The sequence below is a fragment of the Fistularia commersonii genome, chromosome 15, assembly GCF_037954325.1.
Source record: "Fistularia commersonii isolate RoL2024-O1a breed Wild chromosome 15, RoL_Fcom_v1.0, whole genome shotgun sequence".
Classification (NCBI taxonomy): Eukaryota; Metazoa; Chordata; class Actinopteri; order Syngnathiformes; family Fistulariidae; genus Fistularia; species Fistularia commersonii.
In genome coordinates, this window is record NC_141298.1 from 11279794 (window position 1) to 11299437 (window position 19644).

At 39.9% G+C, this 19644-nt stretch overlaps 2 protein-coding genes and 1 long non-coding RNA gene across 4 annotated transcripts; 2 read left to right on the top strand and 1 right to left on the bottom strand.

The window, feature by feature from the left end:
- Nucleotides 1-1686: 1686 nt before the first annotated feature.
- Nucleotides 1687-9338, top strand: LOC147226510 (V-set and immunoglobulin domain-containing protein 1-like). Of its 2 annotated transcripts, none has more exons than XM_086160245.1 (7): nucleotides 1687-1766; nucleotides 1853-2013; nucleotides 2669-2876; nucleotides 7021-7167; nucleotides 7241-7357; nucleotides 7441-7585; nucleotides 7659-9338. In XM_086160245.1, exons 1-7 carry the CDS (start codon nucleotides 1730-1732, stop codon nucleotides 7744-7746), a joined length of 903 nt encoding a protein of 300 aa, XP_086016371.1. In that variant the 5' UTR covers nucleotides 1687-1729; the 3' UTR covers nucleotides 7747-9338. The 2 variants fall into 2 exon arrangements, with proteins under 2 accessions (XP_086016371.1, XP_086016372.1); XM_086160246.1 differs by having other exon boundaries at nucleotides 7662-9338.
- Nucleotides 9339-10226: 888 nt separating this feature from the next.
- Nucleotides 10227-17576, bottom strand: tmlhe (trimethyllysine hydroxylase, epsilon). Its single transcript, XM_086160248.1, has 7 exons — nucleotides 17039-17576; nucleotides 15411-15587; nucleotides 13625-13904; nucleotides 13420-13539; nucleotides 12541-12777; nucleotides 11110-11248; nucleotides 10227-11030 (listed from the first exon to the last, which is right to left on the bottom strand). Exons 1-7 carry the CDS (start codon nucleotides 17184-17186, stop codon nucleotides 10899-10901), a joined length of 1233 nt encoding a protein of 410 aa, XP_086016374.1. The 5' UTR covers nucleotides 17187-17576; the 3' UTR covers nucleotides 10227-10898.
- On the top strand, nucleotides 17221-18519 carry LOC147226512 (uncharacterized). Its single transcript, XR_015107177.1, has 3 exons — nucleotides 17221-17351; nucleotides 17651-17745; nucleotides 18503-18519. It is a non-coding gene; the product is annotated as an uncharacterized LOC147226512 (long non-coding RNA).
- Nucleotides 18520-19644: the final 1125 nt, after the last annotated feature.

A 19644-nucleotide genomic window follows, 5' to 3' on the forward strand; every position in this document is an offset into this window, starting at 1 on the left:
TCATTTTATTTGATATTTTATTTTACTTGAATTAATTCTTTTTTGAATTTAGTTAATTTTATCTAATTTGATCATTATTTCATTTTATTCAAAACATTTAGTCTCATTGAATTTCATCTGGTTTGAATTTATCACATTTTATTTTAGATACTTCGACTTTTTTACAAAATATTAAACCACAGTACAATTTTTTACAACCTGCTTCAGCTTTTTAATGAGATAATTCAGTGTTTTTACATAATACGTCAATATTTTTTTCTATTTTTACTTGCTACTTCAACATTTTTACAGGATACCTCATAATCTTACAGTATGCTTCAACATTTTAACAAGATAATTCAGCCTCTTCTACAAAATACTTTGACATGGCAATTTTTACAAAACGCTTCAACATTTTGCCTGTTTTTACCTGATACTTCAACTTTTATTATATATTAAAAGGTATTACAATTTTTTTCAACATTTTAACAAGCTACCTCTGGCATTTCAACAAGATACGGGAACAACGTCAATATTTTAGCAAATACTTCTGTGTGTTATCCAGACACGTTGGCATTTTACTTTAAGCTTTTTTTTTTTTTTTTTTTTTTTGCAAGAAGTATTAACATTTAAACAAGCTACTTTCTCATTTCTACCATATAATTCATTATGATCAAAATCATTTCAGCTAATACTTCCAAATGTTAACAACATACATTACATACATACATACAAGATATATTAACAATTGAACGCAATGTTGTCAACTATAAGGTACTTTTATTTAGATGATATTTCAACATATCCTCCCTATGATACAATATTACAAATAAATGTTTCAAGGCACTGTAACATTCTTATAAAGGACTTTGAGATTTCTACGAGATACTCTGACATTTCAACAAGATACTTGAAATTTTACAAGATATTGCAATATCTAACAAGATCCTTCAACATTTATATCAAAATACTTCAATGCATTAACAAGACACTTTGACGGTTTCCAAAAAAAAAAAAGACTTCAGCATTTTATCAAAATATTTCAGCAAATACATGTTAACAAGACTTTTATCAGTTATTTCAGCATTTTAGTAAGTACTTCAACATGTTGGCACGGTATGTCCACACCCAATCGCTGTACTTCAACGTTTTGAACGGGTACTTCCCTATTTGACGAAATACTTCAACATTCTGACTAAAACCAAAATGTCCACATTTCAGGAAGCATAGCGTTTTTACCAGATACTTCAATTTCATTTAGAAGATATTCAACTCTTTTTGAGATGCTTCAACTATTTTTAAAGATACTCCAACTAGTTCTGGAAGATTTTACCAAAATACTTTTACAAATTTTATATTTTTTTACAAGGTACTATTACATTTTCAACAAGATACTTCAACTTTTTTAAATGATATTCCAACTTGTTTTCGATTTTATCAAGATACTGTGACATTTTTATAAGGCATTATAACATTTTAACAAGGCACTTAAAATTTGACAAGATATTGTCATATTTTTACAAGATACTCCAACAAAATACACACAGAGTGCCACCTGAAACCAGGAGTACACACTCCAGCAACGGTGTGAACCACCCATGAGTCAGATTTGGCGAAGCGATCCCGCCTTCTCCGGCAAACATGGATATGCAAACACGCCGCGTTATCGCCGCCATGCCGACCAATCACAGTGGGCTTCATACGAGATTGTGTGTGTGTTCCTGGGCTCCACAATTTGTTCCCCCCCAAGATGTACTTGAAGCTGTTGCTGTTCTTCACCCTGGCAGGTTATTACATGTTTATTACACGTTTATTACATGATTATTACACTTCTGGGGTCGCGGTTCGATTCCGTTTTTTTTGTTCTCCGCAGGGCACGCGGTGGAAGCGATCATGGTCACCACCTCACAGAAAGTGGTCAATGTGACGCGGGGGTCGGACGCCCTGCTCCACTGCTTCTTCAACTCCACCATCCAGGAGACCCGGGGCCTCACCATCCTCTGGGAGTTCATCTCATCCGGGAGCTCGCAGCAGGTACGAGCACCTGCACGCCAGGGAGCTGCGGTTTCATTTTTTAATTTTATTTCAATATACAGTACTTTATATATCTAAAACTTGTAATTATAACAAAAAAAAAAAATCAATTTTATTTTGATTATTTTCAACATATTTATTTCCAGATTAATCAGTACTACGCTGTACTTCCCGGCGCAGGGAAGTACTTTAATCATCGTTAGGTGTCACCTTAAAATTAGCAGAAATATATTTCTGCGGTATCCCAGAGGAACAGTGTGGAAATATGCAAAAATGTACTCGCCAAAAATCTGATTACCTTTCGGGAGCGAACAGATATCTCAGTACTTAAAATCTTTTTTTAAAAATCTGCAAGAAAATTACACCTTATTTATATGCAGGTCTTTTTCTTGTACCTCCTTGCAAAGCCAGTAATTAAATACAACAAGTTTCCAGGATTCCAGGAGAATAAGTGAATAAATGCGATAATGGTAATCGTCTGGATGGAAATTAGCGCCTGTTTTCTCTTCCCTCCACCCATTTGCAGCCACGCCTTGAGGAAACAATAAGATAAGAAACTACAAAATAAAAGATATGAGTAAATGGCGGTTTTAGCCACCTAGCGCTAATTAGCATCATCGAGTGGTATTTTAAAAAATGGCGTCTCCCCCCCAAGGTGTACTACTACCAAGGCGGCCAGGTGGTCATCTCCGCGGCGTACCGTGGGCGCCTGCAGCCGCCCGTCTCGCCGGGCGCCACCAAAAACGCCTCCATCGTCATCGAGGACACGAGGGCGTCAGACGCCGGCGTGTACTCCTGCGCCGTGCACAACCTCCCCGACGTGAGCGGGAGGACCGAGGCCACCATCTCCCTGAACATACTCGGTAGGGATGCCATCGCCGCTGCTGCCATCCTCAGGTTTTATCACATTTTTTTGATAAAAAAATTATATATTTAATGTTGGTTTTATTTAATTTGTAAAGTTTGATCAAATTTTTCTAAACTTTTTTTTCTTTTTTAGTCAATTTTATCAAGTTTGATCAAATTTTTTTTGGCTTTGTTTTTCAAAACATTCAATTAGTTTTGTTGAATTTAATCTAGTTTGAATTTTATCACATTTGATTTTACTGGAGTGCATTTTATTAAGAAATTTAAGTTAGATTCATTTTATTTGATATTTTATTTCACTTGATTAAATTGCTTGAATTTCATTAATTTGATCAAATTTTATTTGACACTGTATGATTAAAAAAAGATTAGTTTTATTTAATTTCATCTAGTTTGACATTTTAATACATTTCATTTTACTCATTTTTCATTGTATTTTTTTATTCATTGTATTTTATTTAAACAAATTAAGTTTGTTTCATTTTATTTGATGTTGTATTTTACCTGATAATTTTTTTTTAATTTTGTTGATTTTATCAAATTTTATTTGAGTTTATCTAAAAAAAAAATATCGTTCATCATCAATCATTTACTTAAATTATATTTAAAAAAAAAAAAAAAAATTATTTCACATTAAATCAAAATTTATCTCATTATTTTACTTGATTACATTTTATTTCAGAAAGTATTTCAAAATTATTTCGACAAGTATTGATAGAAAATATAAGGAGAGTATGATCTGTGAAATATTTGTTCTTAAATGAACAAACATAAATGCATTTCTCTTCCTCTGTGAGGGTGTGTGTGTGTGTGTGTGTGTGTGTGCGTGAAAAAATGTCGCCTCGCCAAATTCGCCGCCGCCATGCCCGCCCCACCCCATCCCAGCCCCATCATTCACTGCGGTTACCACAGCAACGCCACCGTGCTCGGTCGGGTCTCTGCCGTTCTCGCGGGAAAAACCTTGGTGCCGCCGAGGTGAAGGGGTTGTTGCCATGGTGACAATTCAAGAAAAAAATAAGCAAAAAGTTGAATTTAATTTGTATTTGAAAACAATCTCAAAGTCCATTCTACACATTTTGACCTGGTTTTGTCCTGCATGAAGGCATTTAGCATGTGCTAAAGCAGCTACGCTAACTCCCGACTCGGCAGGAAGTGGTTTACCCTTTGCTGTTTTCTGGCGGAGGCAAGCAGGCGTGTCGGGTTTAAGGCGTTATCGCCCCGCCGGGCTTTGTGCCCTTGTTTTGTGAGGGTGCGGCCCGGCGGCGGCCCTTATCTGGGATGGATAAAATGGAAAGAAAAAAAAAACGAAGCATCATCGCCGGTTTCAGTTAACCCTTCACCGTTGCGTTAAAAGCGTGCTAGACATGCTGAGCTAACGCCACTCACTGCTCAGTTTCGGCTTGTCATCCTAAAACTTCATTTTGAGTGAAATTAATCAGATTTTATCACATTTTATTTTACTATAGTCCATTTAACTTTAAAAAAAAAAGTTAATTTTATTACATTTTTCTATAATTCATTTTAAAATGTATTTTATCAAGTTTGATTGAATTTTATAGACTTTTGAAAAAATCTGCATACCAAAAATGCTCCAAAAAGAAAAGATGATTTATTTTTCATACAACATGCATGACCTTTTGAGCCTAGTTTTTGCTCAAGAGCTCATGCATGTGAGAACAGTTTTTTTTGTTTTTTTTTAAAACTTTTAAAAAACGTGAGGGTCTGCCTGGAACGTCCGTTAGAGTCCCGCGTCAGAAGGAGTTTCAACTCCCACCTCTGGCAGAACTACAACCATGTCCGAGGGAGGCGGGGGACATCGAGTCCAAATAGGCCATGTTCTGTTCTTGAAGCAGTCAAAAAGCTGTTGTTAGCAGGACACAGGGGTTGGATGAGGTCCCCCCTTGGTTCCTCAAGGCCCTGGATGGTGTAGGGCCGGATGCGTGGATGTTGGGGACAGCGCTACTGGACCGGCAGAACGGCAGACTCTCCCTTGGACATAGGGTGAGAAGTTCGGTCGTCCGGGAGGAGTTTAGAGTAGAGCTGCTGCTCCTCCGCATAGACGAGTCAGATGAGGTGGCTCGGGCATCTGGTCAGGATGCCTCCTGGACGTCTCCCGGGGGAGGTATTCCAAGCATGTCCATCTCGGACGAGACCGCGGGGAAGACCCAGGACACGCTGGAGAGGCTGTGTCTCCAGGCTGGCCTGAGAAGGCCTCGGGGTCCCCCAAGGGAGAGGGAGGTCTGGGGCTGCTGCCCCCGCGACCCCACTCTGGATGACCACGGGGAAGATGCATGGATGGATCATTTAATTTACCTAATTTTATATTTAATTTAAAAAGAATAATTTAATTGTATCAAGTTTTATTAAAAATGTATCACATATGAAATTCTTTTACTTTATTACATTTCATTTTATTGAAAATTATCACGTTTAATTAAATGTTATCACATTTTATTTTACTTGATTCTATTTTAGTTTATCTAAAATAATCTATTTATCACACAACATCAGATTATTTGACTTCATGGCTTTATATACAAATAAATTATTTTATTGTATTTTGACAAGTATTGAAAGCTACATCCCCACTGATAGAAAATTCATGGATTACTGTGACCTGTGAAATTACACAGTAAGACATGAAATAAAATTAAAAATGAAAAAGGTTAAATTAAATCAAAATTAACTAGAAGTTGTTCCTTAATGAATAAACATATTAAATAAATCCATTTATTTTCCTCTTAGTTAGGACAGTGGTTAGTACAGTGTGTGTGTGTGTGTGTGTGTGTGTGTGTGTGTGTGTGTGTGTGTGTGTGTGTGTGTGTGTGTGTGCACTGAAAGACATGACGTGAAAAAATCTGGCTTTGCCTAGCCGCCGCCGCTGCCTCTCCCCACCCCCATCCTTCACTGCGGTTACCACAGCAACGTCACTGGCCTCTGTATCCTCAGCCGTTTCCATGGCAACCCCAGTCTCCCCATTGTCGGCCTGACGTTGGCGTGGCATACTGAGCGAGCGCGGGCGCCGCTTGCATGCTAAACACCGTCGCCCTCCAAGTTTTTGGCGGGAGAAAATCAGTCAGGAGGGAACCGGGAAACTTTATTTGCGTGAAAACATGCACTCGCTGCAGGATGACATCTCCATGGCAACAATGACGGGGTGAATGAGTGAGCGGGTGATGGCCGTGTCCCTATATGACCTGTGAATGAGAGGATGAATGTTGTACGTCTATATGAGGTGTGAATGGGTGAATGTCCCTATTTCATTAGTGAATAAGAGGGTGAATGAGTGAATGTCTCAATATCTGAATGAGAGGATGAATGTTGTAGTTCTGTATAATGCGTGAATGAATGGGTGAATGGTGGGATGTCGATATATGACCTATAAATGAGTGAATGTCTCTATATGGAAATTAGAGGGTGAATGGTTGTGTCCACATGAGATGTGAATGAGTGAGAGGGTGAATGTTTATATATGTGAATGAGAGGGTGAGTGTTGGATGTGTGAATCTCGATATCACATTGGAAATGAATGGGTGAATTGTTGTTCGTCTGTGAAGTGTAAATGTCAATACGTGTGAATGACAGGGTAAATGGTTGTATGTCCCTATTTGATCGATGAATGAGAGGGTGAATGTCTCAATATCTAAATGAGTGAGTGAATCCATCAATAACAGCTGTGACCCTAGGATAAGATAAGATAAGATAAGATGAACTTTATTGATTCCCATAGGGGAAATTCTTTTGTCACGGCAGCGTCACAGTTATATCGTCAAAAATAAATATGAATAGACAGAAGATTGCAAGACATCCATGAATAAATAAACAGCAGGGAGAAGAACAACAGCAACAACAACAGGGATAGGAATGGACAACATAATGGAACAGTAAGGGCGAAAAGCTAAAACTAAATGACAATATAAATAGAGTGACAAAAGCAATGACAAGAATGAAATACACAAAAATAGGCGGGCCGGGACCAACAAGGATTAAAAAAAGACAGCAGAGTTCGGGCGTGACATTTGGGAGCAAAGGAGCGTCTCAGATGATGACGAACAAAAGAAATACATAAATATTACATCTGCAAATTGTATGAAATGTGTTCATTCATTCATCTATTCACCCACCCGCTGTCCTCTGCAGAGCGCCCCTCTAAGCCGTACTGTTCCGTGCACGGCGACGTAGAGTCGGGTCACCTGGTCACCCTGACCTGCCACAGCGGGCGTGGAAGCCCCGCCCCCTCCTACACCTGGACGGGGCCGCCGGACGGGCCGCCGGCCGTGAGCCACGGTGAGCGCAGAACCTCCGGAGAACCCCGACTCCGTCCCGAAGCTCCCGCTGACGTTATCGCTTTCCTCCTCAGCCTCCGGCGCCGGCGTCCTCGAGTTCAGGAACATCTCCCAGTTCGAGTTCGGGGAGTACCGCTGCAACGCCAGCAACGCGGCGGGCTGGTCGACGTGCACGGTGGAGCTGCACCCTGGTCCGCCCCTGACCTCCTCCTGCTTCTCCAGAACACCAACCGGTGTTGGACCTTCTCACTCGCTTCTGATCTGTTCTCCTCAGAGGCGGGGCACGGCGTGGTGGCGGGTGCCGTTGTTGGCGCGCTGCTGGGCTGCGTCCTGATCGTCCTGGCGGTTTGGTTCGTGGCGCACACCCTGAAGAGGAAGAAGTACCGGGCGGTGAAGGCGGAGGAGGGCAAGGAGATGGAGTGAGTTATTCCTTCGTTCCTAATCTTGGAGCCATGTGGGTGTTTTTTAGACGCCGTGTCCTCCTGCGTCCAGCAGGTGGAGCGCTGCCCGGCCTCAGGAGGCTGCCACGGCGACCGCCGCCGCTCCTCAGCGAGCCGAGGGGGAGGAGCCGGAAGCCTGACGAAGCAGCAACAGTTTCGGGCGCCGCCTCAGATTCAGGACTGGGACCCGCTTGTCCGAAGGTTCTCTGTTGCGCCATCTTTGGATGCGACGTAGCTTTTTTTTTTTTTTTTTTGACGCTGTCCGGTCCAGATTGCGGCGCTTGTATAAGCAGATTAACTCAGGACTAAGTCAAAATCAAGTCAGGATTAGGCCCAGGTTGAGTCCCTTTTGAGTCTGGAATAAGTTAGGATTAAGTCACTTCTGATTGAGTCCAGGCCGTGTCAGTGATAAACCCTGATTGAGTCACTATTAAGTCATGGACACATTGAGATTATGCACATTGAGTCCAGATTAAATAACTAGAAAATCCCTTTTGAGTCCAGATTATGTCACTATGGAGTCCAGATTGAGTTCAGGCTATGCCAGGAGTAAACCCAGATTAAGCCAGTATGAGGTCATGGACATGTTGAGATTATGCACTATGCGCCCCACATTGAGTCCAGATTGAGACAGATTTATAAAACAGAAGTAAGTCACTAATAGGTCATAGATCAATCAAGATTAGGTCACTGTACAGTCGGGATTAAATCAAGAATATGTCGTGAATGAGTGTGGAAAAAGTCAAGATTAAGTTACATCATAGTCTAGATTGAGTCCAGGCTATGTCAGGAATAAAGCCAGGAGTAGTAAATCACAAATAAACCGAGATTGAGCCACTTTTAAGTCATGGACACCTCAAGATTATGCACTATGCTGCCCAGATTCAGTACAGATTAAGTCACGGATAAATCAAGGTTGTGTCACAATATTGTCAAGACAAAATGTGATCGAATCAAGATGAAGTCACTCTACAGTCCAGTTTAAGTCCAGGTTATCTCTAAAATGAGCCAAGCCACTATCATGCCATGGGTAGATCAAGATTAGGGAACTCTATGGTCCGGATTTGGTCCAGATTGAGACAATACTAAGTCACAAATAAACTGAGCCTTGACGCATTTGGATTATGCACTATGTGGCCCACACTGAGTCTGGATTAAGTCACTGAGTCACAAGTGAGTCATCTTCAAGGCAGGAATAAATTGAGACTAAGCCACTAATAACTCATAGATATGTCAAGATTAGGCCTGTTTATGGTCCAGACTAAGTCAAGAATATGTTGGGATTGAGTATGGATTAAGTCAGTGTATAGTCCAGATTAAGTTTAGTTTATCTTGGAAATAAGACAGGACACTGAGTAGATCAAGATTAGGGGACTACATGGTCCAGATTCAGTCAAAATCAGTCACTAAGTCGTAAATAAATGAACATTTCGTCCGTATAAAAACCGGAGTACGTCGAGATTGAGTCATTATGGAGTCTGGAATAAAATTAGATTAAATCAAAGTATAGTCCAGGTTACATCAGGAGTAAGTCAGGATTCAGTCACTGCATAGTCTAGATTAAGTCTGTAAAGTCTGGATTACGCCGGGAAAAGTCAAGATTCGGTCACTTTTAAGTTAGGATCTAGTCAACGCTGAGTCAAGATCGAACAACAATTGAACGAGGATTAAGAGCAGATGAGGTCGGGTTTACATTGGACTCCAAAAAAAAACAATAAATACATGCCACGTCTCTCCTGTTTTTTTTGTCAGTAATTTCAAACCCCCTTCTGGATTTTTCTCCAACCTTCCTTTTAGTTTCTGGTGCTTAAAAAACAATCTTTAGTCACGTCTTTGCGCTGTAGTAGCGCTGAGAATCCTCCGGGTGGCGTCAGAGCTGCGTCTGGATCCGCGGTGATGAGTCACCTCCAGGTTCCTCCGCCGCAGATGGAGGAACCTGATGTGTTCCTTCTTCCGGGAAGTGACCTCCTCCCCCTAAGGAGATAAGACTCCTCTGGGCGTCCAGAGTCCACCGTTTCGTACATCTTCTTCAGACCGATAACGTGGTGACACGTCAGCGGACAGACAGCAAGGCCATTTCATTATAATTATTATTACTTTCTATGCAGGATGAAGAAATGTTGATTTTGTACGATCAAGTATTTGTGTCTCTGACCTGGTCTGACCCAAATTCCTGTCAGGGTCGTACCATTCAGACACAAGGGGCCTAGTTTGACCCCAAGTTTCTGTCAGGGTCATACCATTCAGAGCCAAGCACTCTCGGTTGACTTCCTGTCAGACTTGTACCCTTCACGGGGAGGGCCAAGGTTGACCAAGACTTCCAGTCAGGGTTGCACCATTTGGACATAAAAGGCCTGGTTTGACCCCAAATTCTTGTCCGGGTCGTACCATTCAGAGGCGAAAGGTCTAGTTTGACCCAGAGTTCTGGTTTGGGTTGTGCCATTCAGGGGGTGGAAGGTCTAGTTTGATACCAAGTTCCTGTCAGGGTCATACCATTCAGGTAAAAGACCCAAAGTCTGACCCCGAGTTCCGGGCAGGGTTGTACCATTCTAGGGTGAATGTATTTACTGAATTGGATTTACCAAAATAAACTTAGAAATCAGACGCAGTCATTGAAAAATAAGTTTGGAGCTGTCAACATTTAATTTCCAAAGCATACAGTTTTTTGCAGTATTTTAGGCCCACTTTCCTTATAAAGAAACAGCTGACACTTAAAGGCTAGCAGTCGTACTTTATAGGTTACAATCCAACAGCAGTTGCAAACTACAATAACGCTGATGTCGGGTCAGCCCTTGAACTTTGGAGTGGTCTGACCCAGACGACTTTATGGCTCCAAGGTTCCTCAGATGCAGATTGCGACGAGCCAATCAGCTCACCCCCTTCTGGTTCTCCAAGTTCATTCCCATTGGCCGTCACAGCAAGTTCTTTGCGGTGATTGGGATGATCTTCCTGGGACCCGCCGTCCTTGAACAAGGACTTACAAGGACTTCGCCTTCCCTCTGTCTTCTTCTTCCCCTCCTCTTGTTGCCCCCTTCAACTTCTATCCTTCCTCTTCTTCTGCTCTTGCCACCCCTACTACCCATTGCTCTTCTTGTTGTTCTCTTGTCGCCCCCTTCACAATCTACCCGTTACTTCCTGTCGTGCCCCTGGTACACTTGGTGTCATGGTGGGTACCATCCTTTGCCAGTTGGTCTGCTCCTGTACTGCTGTTGTCGTGGATGGTGGGTGGGGTTGGATCTGGTTGGTGTTGTAGCTCTCGAGTCTCGGCGTGGGCAGGACTTCCTGTTCGGGGTCAGGCCCGAAGGCCGAGCCCCCGCGCCGCACTGAGGACATCGTCCCGTGTCAGGTAGCACCCGCAGAGCTGGCGGACACCGGTGAAGGCCTCCCTGCCGTGCAGGACGCGCCAGTTGTCGATGAAGATCACCTGGCGAAGGCAAGCAAAGGGTTCAAGCTGGAATGGCTTTTCGCGGGCCGACGGTTCTCCTGTGTTCCGACGCCCTTACGGTTCCGGGGCTCAGTTTGACCCAGAGCTCGTTCTCGGGGCGCCGCAGCTCGGCGGTGAACTGGCGGTGCGCCTCGTACCAGCGCCGCACCAGCGGGCGGGGGACCGTGTCGATCACCGCCCGGTCATAGTTATTGTACCTGCCAAGGGAGGGGAGCGGCGAGAGAAAAGGAAAAAACTTTAAACCCCCAATGATCGTAAAAAAAAACAAAAAAAACGCAGATCGTCCTTTACGGTGACCAGCATTGTCCTGGAGGTGATTACAGGGATTTCAATCTGAAATTTTGTCCCAAATTTAGCGCTATTTTTTTTTTTCCAGGATATACCTGGTATTATAGTGAAATAAAGTTGTAGTAATACTGTAGTAAGAATAATATTGTATTCAGACTGCGTGGTAAGTACAATAATACTGCAGGAGTACTTGGTGTTACTGATAATATTGCAGTTGTGCATGATATTATAGTATAATAACATTACAGGAATACTCACTATCAGAATATAATATGATATACTTGCTAATATTATATACTTGCTTTTATTATGGTATTATATTGCAGTAATGCTGTTTATATATTATAATATAAATCATATTGTATTGATATTTGGTCTTATTATTGTATTATATTTGTGTATTAATCGTTTTTCTTATTGTAGAATTAATTTGCAGTAATAATGTTGTAATATTATAAATAATATTGGAGTGATACTTTCTGTTTTTATAATTGCAGTAATACTTCTAGTTATTACAGAATAATAATATTGTCACAATACTTTACAGAATTATAATATGACAATATTGTAGTCATACTTGCTTCTTATATGCCAATATCATAATGTTTTGATACCAGCTGTTATTATAGTAATAAAAATAATATAAACGTGATATGTAATAATATAAATAATACTGTACAAATACTTTTTATTATAGTATAATAATAGTGCAGCCATACTTTAAAATAATATTGCAGTAATCCTCTATGCCATATAATAATATAAACAATACTGTTATGATAGCAATAATAAAATAAAACAATGAAAAGTATTAATAATACTATTTATACTTGGTGCGATTATAGTACAATAGTGCTGCAGTAATACCCACTTGTTATAAACCATTACAATAATAACATAGTCATACTTGGCGTCATATAATAACAAAATAATATTGCAGTAATTCTTTGTGCTATATAATAACATAAATAATGCTGTATTACTACTTGGTGCTATTATAGTATAATAATATTGCAGCCATACATGGTGTTTTTCAAGTAAAATAGTACTGTAGTAATACTTGACATCATACAATAACAAAAGTAAATATTATAAAATTCTGCGTGCTATATGAAATAAGTCAGTATTAATACTGGGTGTTATGATAGTGTAATAACATTGCAATAATCCATGGTGTTATTAAAGTATGACAGGAACCCACCGGACCATGTAGAGCTCTGAGTTCCAGGGGAAGACGCTCAGCAGCGGCCCGACGGCGCTCATGTGGTTTCGGTGTCGCTCGCTGCGCTCCAGGTACTCGTGTCGGATCGGGACGCGGCACAGGATCTCGAAGTCTTCTGCCGCTCGCCGCCGCAAGCTCTCGGCGGCGTGGAACCCGTCCACCAGCAGCGTCCGCCCTCCGGTGCCTTCGTGTTTCAGGCAGTGGAACACCTGGATGCTGAGGTCGGATCGCAATGCTAAGCTAACTACTAACGTCGTGATCATAAACCATCCATCTCATGTAATAACAGTGTAATAGACGTTCATCACATGTAATAGGACAGCGCTGTGAGGAAAACAGTCAAATTGGTAACTGTGACAACAAATTGGGACCATAATGAGTACAAAAGTGATAATTTAAAGAGGATAAGGACAAACTGGGGGAATAAAATTGCCTCTTTATATTTGGATATAAATATTCTAATGTTGATTTTTTTTTTCTTAATTTCCCCCTGTCACTTTGCATGTTTAGAATATACATTTAAGAATTAATTAAAAAAGAAGTAGTATAAATAACATGAGGAGGACTAGGTTTCTGTGCTCGTCCTGGAAGAGAAGTCACAACAAAATAAAAATGTGATTAAAATAACTATTATGATATTAATTACATAATTATCTTTTCAATTAAAATGTCCTTTTTTTTAAACCTTTCCCCAAATTTGTTAGCGTGTCCTCGCTGTGGCCGATGGCTATAATTATTAAAAAAAAAAAAAATTTAAATGCTTGTTAAAAACTTCTATTAAGGTGGGTAAATAAATGTCATAGTAGTCTTGCACATCCTGTCTTATTTATTTTTTGGCCTGTTGCTGTGGCAACTCACCCGCAGGGCTCCTGGAAGTAGGAGGTGTCGGTGTGTCGGTCCAGCGCCAGCTGGCTGTAGGCCGTATCGCCACGGGAGAAGTCGGAGGTGAAGCACCACATTCTCCCGTAGGTGGTTTCTCTTCGGGAAAAAGCGTGGCAGGTTACGTCGACCTTTGACCCCGATCGGCGTTCCAGACAGGAAGCGGCGGTCGCCCTGCGGGTACCTGATCAGGCTGACCCTCCGCGCCACTGCTTCCGTCGCCTCCACCGAAGCCGGCACGCCGCTCACGAACGCCACCCCGTACAGCAGGTAGGCGTGCAGAAGGATCCGCAGCTCCTCGTCGTCACCGCTCATGAGCGCCGACCAGCGGGCGGCGGGGACGTCGGCCGCGGCGTAGGCGGCGGCGTCCCAGAGCGCGCGCGGCTGTGCACGGTCCTTCCCGCCTTCATAGGTGTTTTCAGCCAACCAGCTCAGGCTGTACTCGGTCACATGACCATCAGGCCCTGATGGTAAAAAAATTGGTAATAATATGTTTAATGTATATATGTATACCTTTTTTTCTAATAATTTTTATGAACGAGACAGGAAACCAATAAATAAATAAATGTATTAAATAAATGTATTAATTAATTTTTGATTATTTTTTTTATGATTAATTGTGTGTATTATGATGAATTTTTGAATAACATTTTTTATAAGACCTTTCTTTTACCACTTTGTCATTTTTATTGTTTTTATATTTTTCCGACAAATGACGAGACTACTTTAATCACATTTTTGATGACATTTTTTTGATAAAAAACTTTTTTAATGACTTCACTTTATTTCTTTAATATTTTCATAAAAATCAGGACACTGCTTTAATACCATTTCTGACAGCATTTAAAAAATTTAATAAGTCTTTTTTTATAAAAAAAAGAATTTAACCACTTTTTTAATTTTCATTGATTTTTTTTCATCATAACTAATACAAGCACCACTTTAATAACATTTTTGATTATATTTTTTTATGTTTTTGTTCAAAAGTCTTTTTGACTACTCATAACAAATCAGATCATCACCACAATAGCATTTTTAATATCTTTTTTTCAAAGAATTTTATTTTTTTTCATGAAATGTTTTTACTACTTTGTCACTTTTATTGTTTTTAGTTAATCCTAACATATCAGACCATCACTTTAATAGAACATTTTTATTAGCTTTTTAAAAAGTTTTTTTTTTTGGCTTCTTTCTCGCTTTTTTCAAATTTTCCTAGAAAATCAGAACATCACTTCATTGCATTTTCTAAAAACATTTTTTAAATTTGTTCCAAATTAATTTTAGAACAACTTTTTTTGAAACTACTTAGTCACTTTAATTGTTTTTATATTCTCCTAATAAGTCAGCAGACTACTTTAATAGCATATTTAATTTTTTTTTTCTTTTACTTAATAACATTTGTTTGGTTCAAAAACCTCTCTAGAGGGTTCAACTGCCACCAAAGGTCTTGCAGGTAGAGACGGGAAGAGACGGGGTGGACCAAGTATTTCAGGTATTTCAAGTAACTGAAATACTTTTCCTGTCTCGGACTTTTCGGACACACACAAACACATATATACATACACGTACACAGTATTTGTGTGTGTGTGTGTGTGTGTGTGTGTGTGTGTGTGTGTGTGTGTGTGTGTGTGTGTGTGGAGCTGCTAAACAACTTAGAACACCGTTATTACATAGGAATGTGACTTGGACAGTGGAATTTAACAGGAACACACACACACACACAAACACATACATACACACACACATTTATATATATATATAAATATAACAGTTATAAAAACACCGTCATTAAATACCATGTTAATGTGACTTGGAAACTGAAACTTAGACACGCACACATGCAGATGCAAAACTGTCTATAACACGGTAATTACATGAAAATTTGAACTCTGGATTCAAATTTAAAACAAGACCTGTTTGTCCTCTGGAGCAGATGTTTGATTAGCTTTGAAGCTCCTCTGTGGACTTACAGGTGAGCTCCAGACGGTCGCCGTCAAGTCGCGCCTGCTGCGGCCGGATGCCGAAGTCCACGCCAGCCGTGTCCAGGTTCCTCTGGTGGGTCTTGACGTTGAAGGAGGTCGGTGACCTGCAGTGGTCCCGCAGCCACAGGAAGTCCAGGTGCATCCGCATCGAGCCCACACTCAGCTCTGAGGGAAATCAGGAAGTTATTCTTCAGATATTCTTCAGAAATTAATTTGCATTATTTGTCTTACAAGTCTAATTTGCTGTTCACCTCAGGGGTCACATTAGCCATCATCTGCCTCCATCCAACCCCCTTCACATAAAAAGAATAATTTTCATAATCATTATCATTCTTATTTATAATGTTATTATCATCATTCTTATCATCCCTTATTGTTATTATTATTATAAGCCTTGTCAATCTTATTGTTATTATTATTATTACCTTAGTGTTTGTTGATGTATTATATAACAATATTTTTCTTACTATGTTGCTATTATTGATAATCACTACATAAAATTTTAAAAAGCCAAACACACTGTATGAGAATTAGATCTAAAACAGATGATTAAAAATAAAATTCAATCGAAATAAATTGAAATTAAAATTTAATTGGATGGTTTTTTTTTCTGACAAATAATTAGGACACAAAGCAGTGGCAATAAAAAAAACAATAATTCTAATTACATCGAAAAAGATGGTGGCAAATTCAAAAATGAATCTTTAAAAAGTGGGATTCATGTTTTCAAGCATTTGAATTTGAATTCACACGTATGATATTTTCTAGAAAAAGATATGTATCTGATGTTTAAAAAACAACCAACGGTTAACATGAAAATAAATTCAATTAAAAATTAAATGTGATACTTTTCAGGTTTCAGAAAAAAATGAAAAGAAACCAAGTTGAAATTAACTAAAACGCATTTCAAAAATGGAATTAAAACATTTCCAGTAAAGTCAAATAAAATTACGATAAATGTTTCTTTTTTTGTCTGTAACTTTTTTCTATTAAAAAAACCAAACCCCAAAAGTGACAGCGAAAACATTTGCGAAAATACCAATTTGAGAAAAATGATTAATTCAATTACATTTCGAATTAAATATTATTCACGAGAGAGAAAAACATTGAAAAAAGACTAAATAAATTATGGCACATATATATAAAAATATATATAAAATATAAATATATTTAAATATAGCATATATATAAAATATATATGAAAAAAAAGTTAAAATGAAATAAAACCAATTAAAAATCAAACATGATATTTCCCTTGTAAAAAAAAATGGAGAGAAACCAAGTTGAAATTTATCAGAATGTATTTTCAAAAAAGACATAAAAACATGTATGGTAAAGTTATATCAAATTATGTTTAAATGTTTTTTTTGTCAATATTTTTTTCGATATACATTTTAACACCAAAAGAAAAAATAAAATCTGGAAAAACTTCAATTTGAGAAAAATTATAATTATAAATTATTATAATTTCAAATTAGATATTCACGAAAAAAAACATTGAAAAAAATATAACACAAATAAATATCTCTATAATTTCATGCACAGGTTAAAATCTAAATAAAATAAAGGGTTTAAAAAAAATGCGCAAACAGATCCCCAATCGAAACGGCGCTCACCCAGGAAGTCATCGTGCACGCGCAGTGGGCCCGGGTTCGCGTGCGCGGAGGAGGCTCGCGCGGGAACCGCGGCGGGGGCGCGGGGTCGCCGCCACCGCCAACGCCGAGCGGCGGCGGCGACCGAGAGCCTTCGGAGAGACGCCAGCATCCACGGAAGAGAACCGGGAGGAGAAAACGGCAGGAGACCGTCCGGGCAGCTGAACGTCCCAACTTGGAATCGACTTTGAACCCCTGCGGGTCTCTTCCGGTCATGTGGTCCGAAACCGTTTCCAGGAGAACCGAACCTGGAAAGAAATAGCGGCAACAACTTCCGGTATCGTTACGTAGGTCTTTTAGCCTTACGATACCCGGATGTTACGCCCGGGGCATCGGATGGGGGGGGGTCTGTGCCTTAAAATTAATAAAATTGAAATAGGTTTATTTAACACATTCACTTAGTTTACAAATAGGAATAACTGTGTAATAACGACATTAAATGTGCCGTTATTTATTAACTGTTGGGTAATTAAGACAGCAAAAAAGGGGGTTTTAATTTATGAAACAATAAGCATTTAAAAATAATAAATACGATTCATGGTGACTGTTTTGAAATGCATTTTTTTTCTCTTCAAGGCAAAAGTGAAATGTATGGTGATTGTGATCGATTGTGAATGATCGACAGGGAATGATCGACAGGGAATGATCGATGATTGACAGCACGCAAACAGGTGCGTAAACAAGAACAGGCGGGGAGTTTGGGGGTTGCGCCCTCTAGTGGCCGGAAGGAGTAATTGCAAAAACAAGGAGAAGCATCAACCGGATTTTCCAAAAATCATTATTATCATTAATAGTAGTAGTAGTAGTAGTAGTAGCTCTACTCATTTGATTAGATTGATGGCACAAGTTCTTTCCTCTGAGCTCTTCCCTTCTGTATCCTCTTCCCTCACTCCTTCTAACTTCATGTCCTCTTTCACGACATCCATACATCTTCTCCTTTGGTATCTTGTGGACCTCCTGCCTGGCAGCTCCAGCCCCAGCATCCTTCTACCAATGAATAGTATTTCAGTCTGGGTTCTCTGACCTCCTCTCCAAAACACTTAACATGTGCTGTCCCTCTGATGGACTCATGCCAGATCCTATCCATTCTCATCATCCTTGGCATCTTCATCTCTGCAATCTCAAGCTCTGCTTTCTGTCTTCTCCTAAACTCCACTGTCTCCAAACCAGACAACATGGCAGGTCATCGCTGACTTGTAAACCTTTCACCTTATCAGCCCTGACACTTTTCTCCACCCGTTTCAACCTGCTTGAACTCGTTTCTTCACCTCTTCTCCTTCACCTCTTCATCATTCTGGACTGTTTACCCTAAGTACCTGAAATCTTTGACCTTTTTGATCTCTACTCCCTGTAGCCTCATAGTTCTCCTTGGGTTCCCCTCATTCAAACACATACCTCCTGTCAAATCTTCATTCCTCTCCCTTCCAGAGCATACCTCCAACTCTCTTGATGTTCCACAACCTGTTCCCACTACAGATCTGCCAGCCTGTCCATCACCACTGCAAACAAGAAGAGGCACAGAGAAGACCCCAGATGTAGTCCCATCTCCACCTTAAACTTCTCTGTTGCCCCTACAGCACACCTCACTCTGCCTCACAGCATGCATACATGTCCTGCACCAGTCTAACATACCACTCCAGACTTCCTCACACAGTACCAAAGTTCCTTTCTCGACACCCCGACTTATGCTTTTTCTAGGTCTATGATGACACAACGCAGCTCCCTCTGACTTTCTCTGATCTTCTCAACCAGCATTCTGAAACCAAATACTGCATCTTTCCCACTCTTTCTAGGCCTGGACCCATAAAGCCGCTCGCAAATACTGACTTCTCTCAGTTTAGTTTCCACTGCTTTTCAACAAGAGGCCTAGACCTGAGCTGTCAATATTATATTTTGTAAATAATTCTTCTTGGATTCCTGGTTGGAGGATCTTTTTGTGTGAAGTGTCTGTGTTCTCCCCGTGTCTACGTGGGGTTCCTCAGGGTTCTCCGGGTTCCTTACACAGTCCAAACACATGCAGAAGGTTCATAGAGACCACACATGGTCCAGATGCATGAATTAAAGTGAATGGTTTTGTGCCTGTAAACCTTGAAAAACGTGATATTATATATATTTAATATATACTGCTCAAAAAAATAAAGGGAACACTTGAACAACACAATGTAACTCCAAGTCAATCACACTTCTGTGAAATCATAGTGTCCACTCAGGAAGCAACACAGATTCATTTTGACTTGTTTTAAAGACATTACATCAAAGTTGGATCAGCCTGGAGTTTGTTTTTACACTTTAATTTTGAGTGTGATTCTTATCCAGACCTCCATGGGTTGATACAATTGATTTCCATTGATCATTTTTGTGTGATTTTGTTGTCAGCACATTCAACTGTGTAAAGAGCAAAGTATTTCATAAGAATATTTCATTCATTTAGATCTAGGATGTGTTTTAAGTGTTCCCTTTATTTTTTTGAGCAGTGTATATTGTCAAAAATGTGATATGAAATGAAACCGTTAACTTGATATCTCCATCCGTGACGTCCCGCCGCAGCCTCCCGGAGACGCGATGACGTC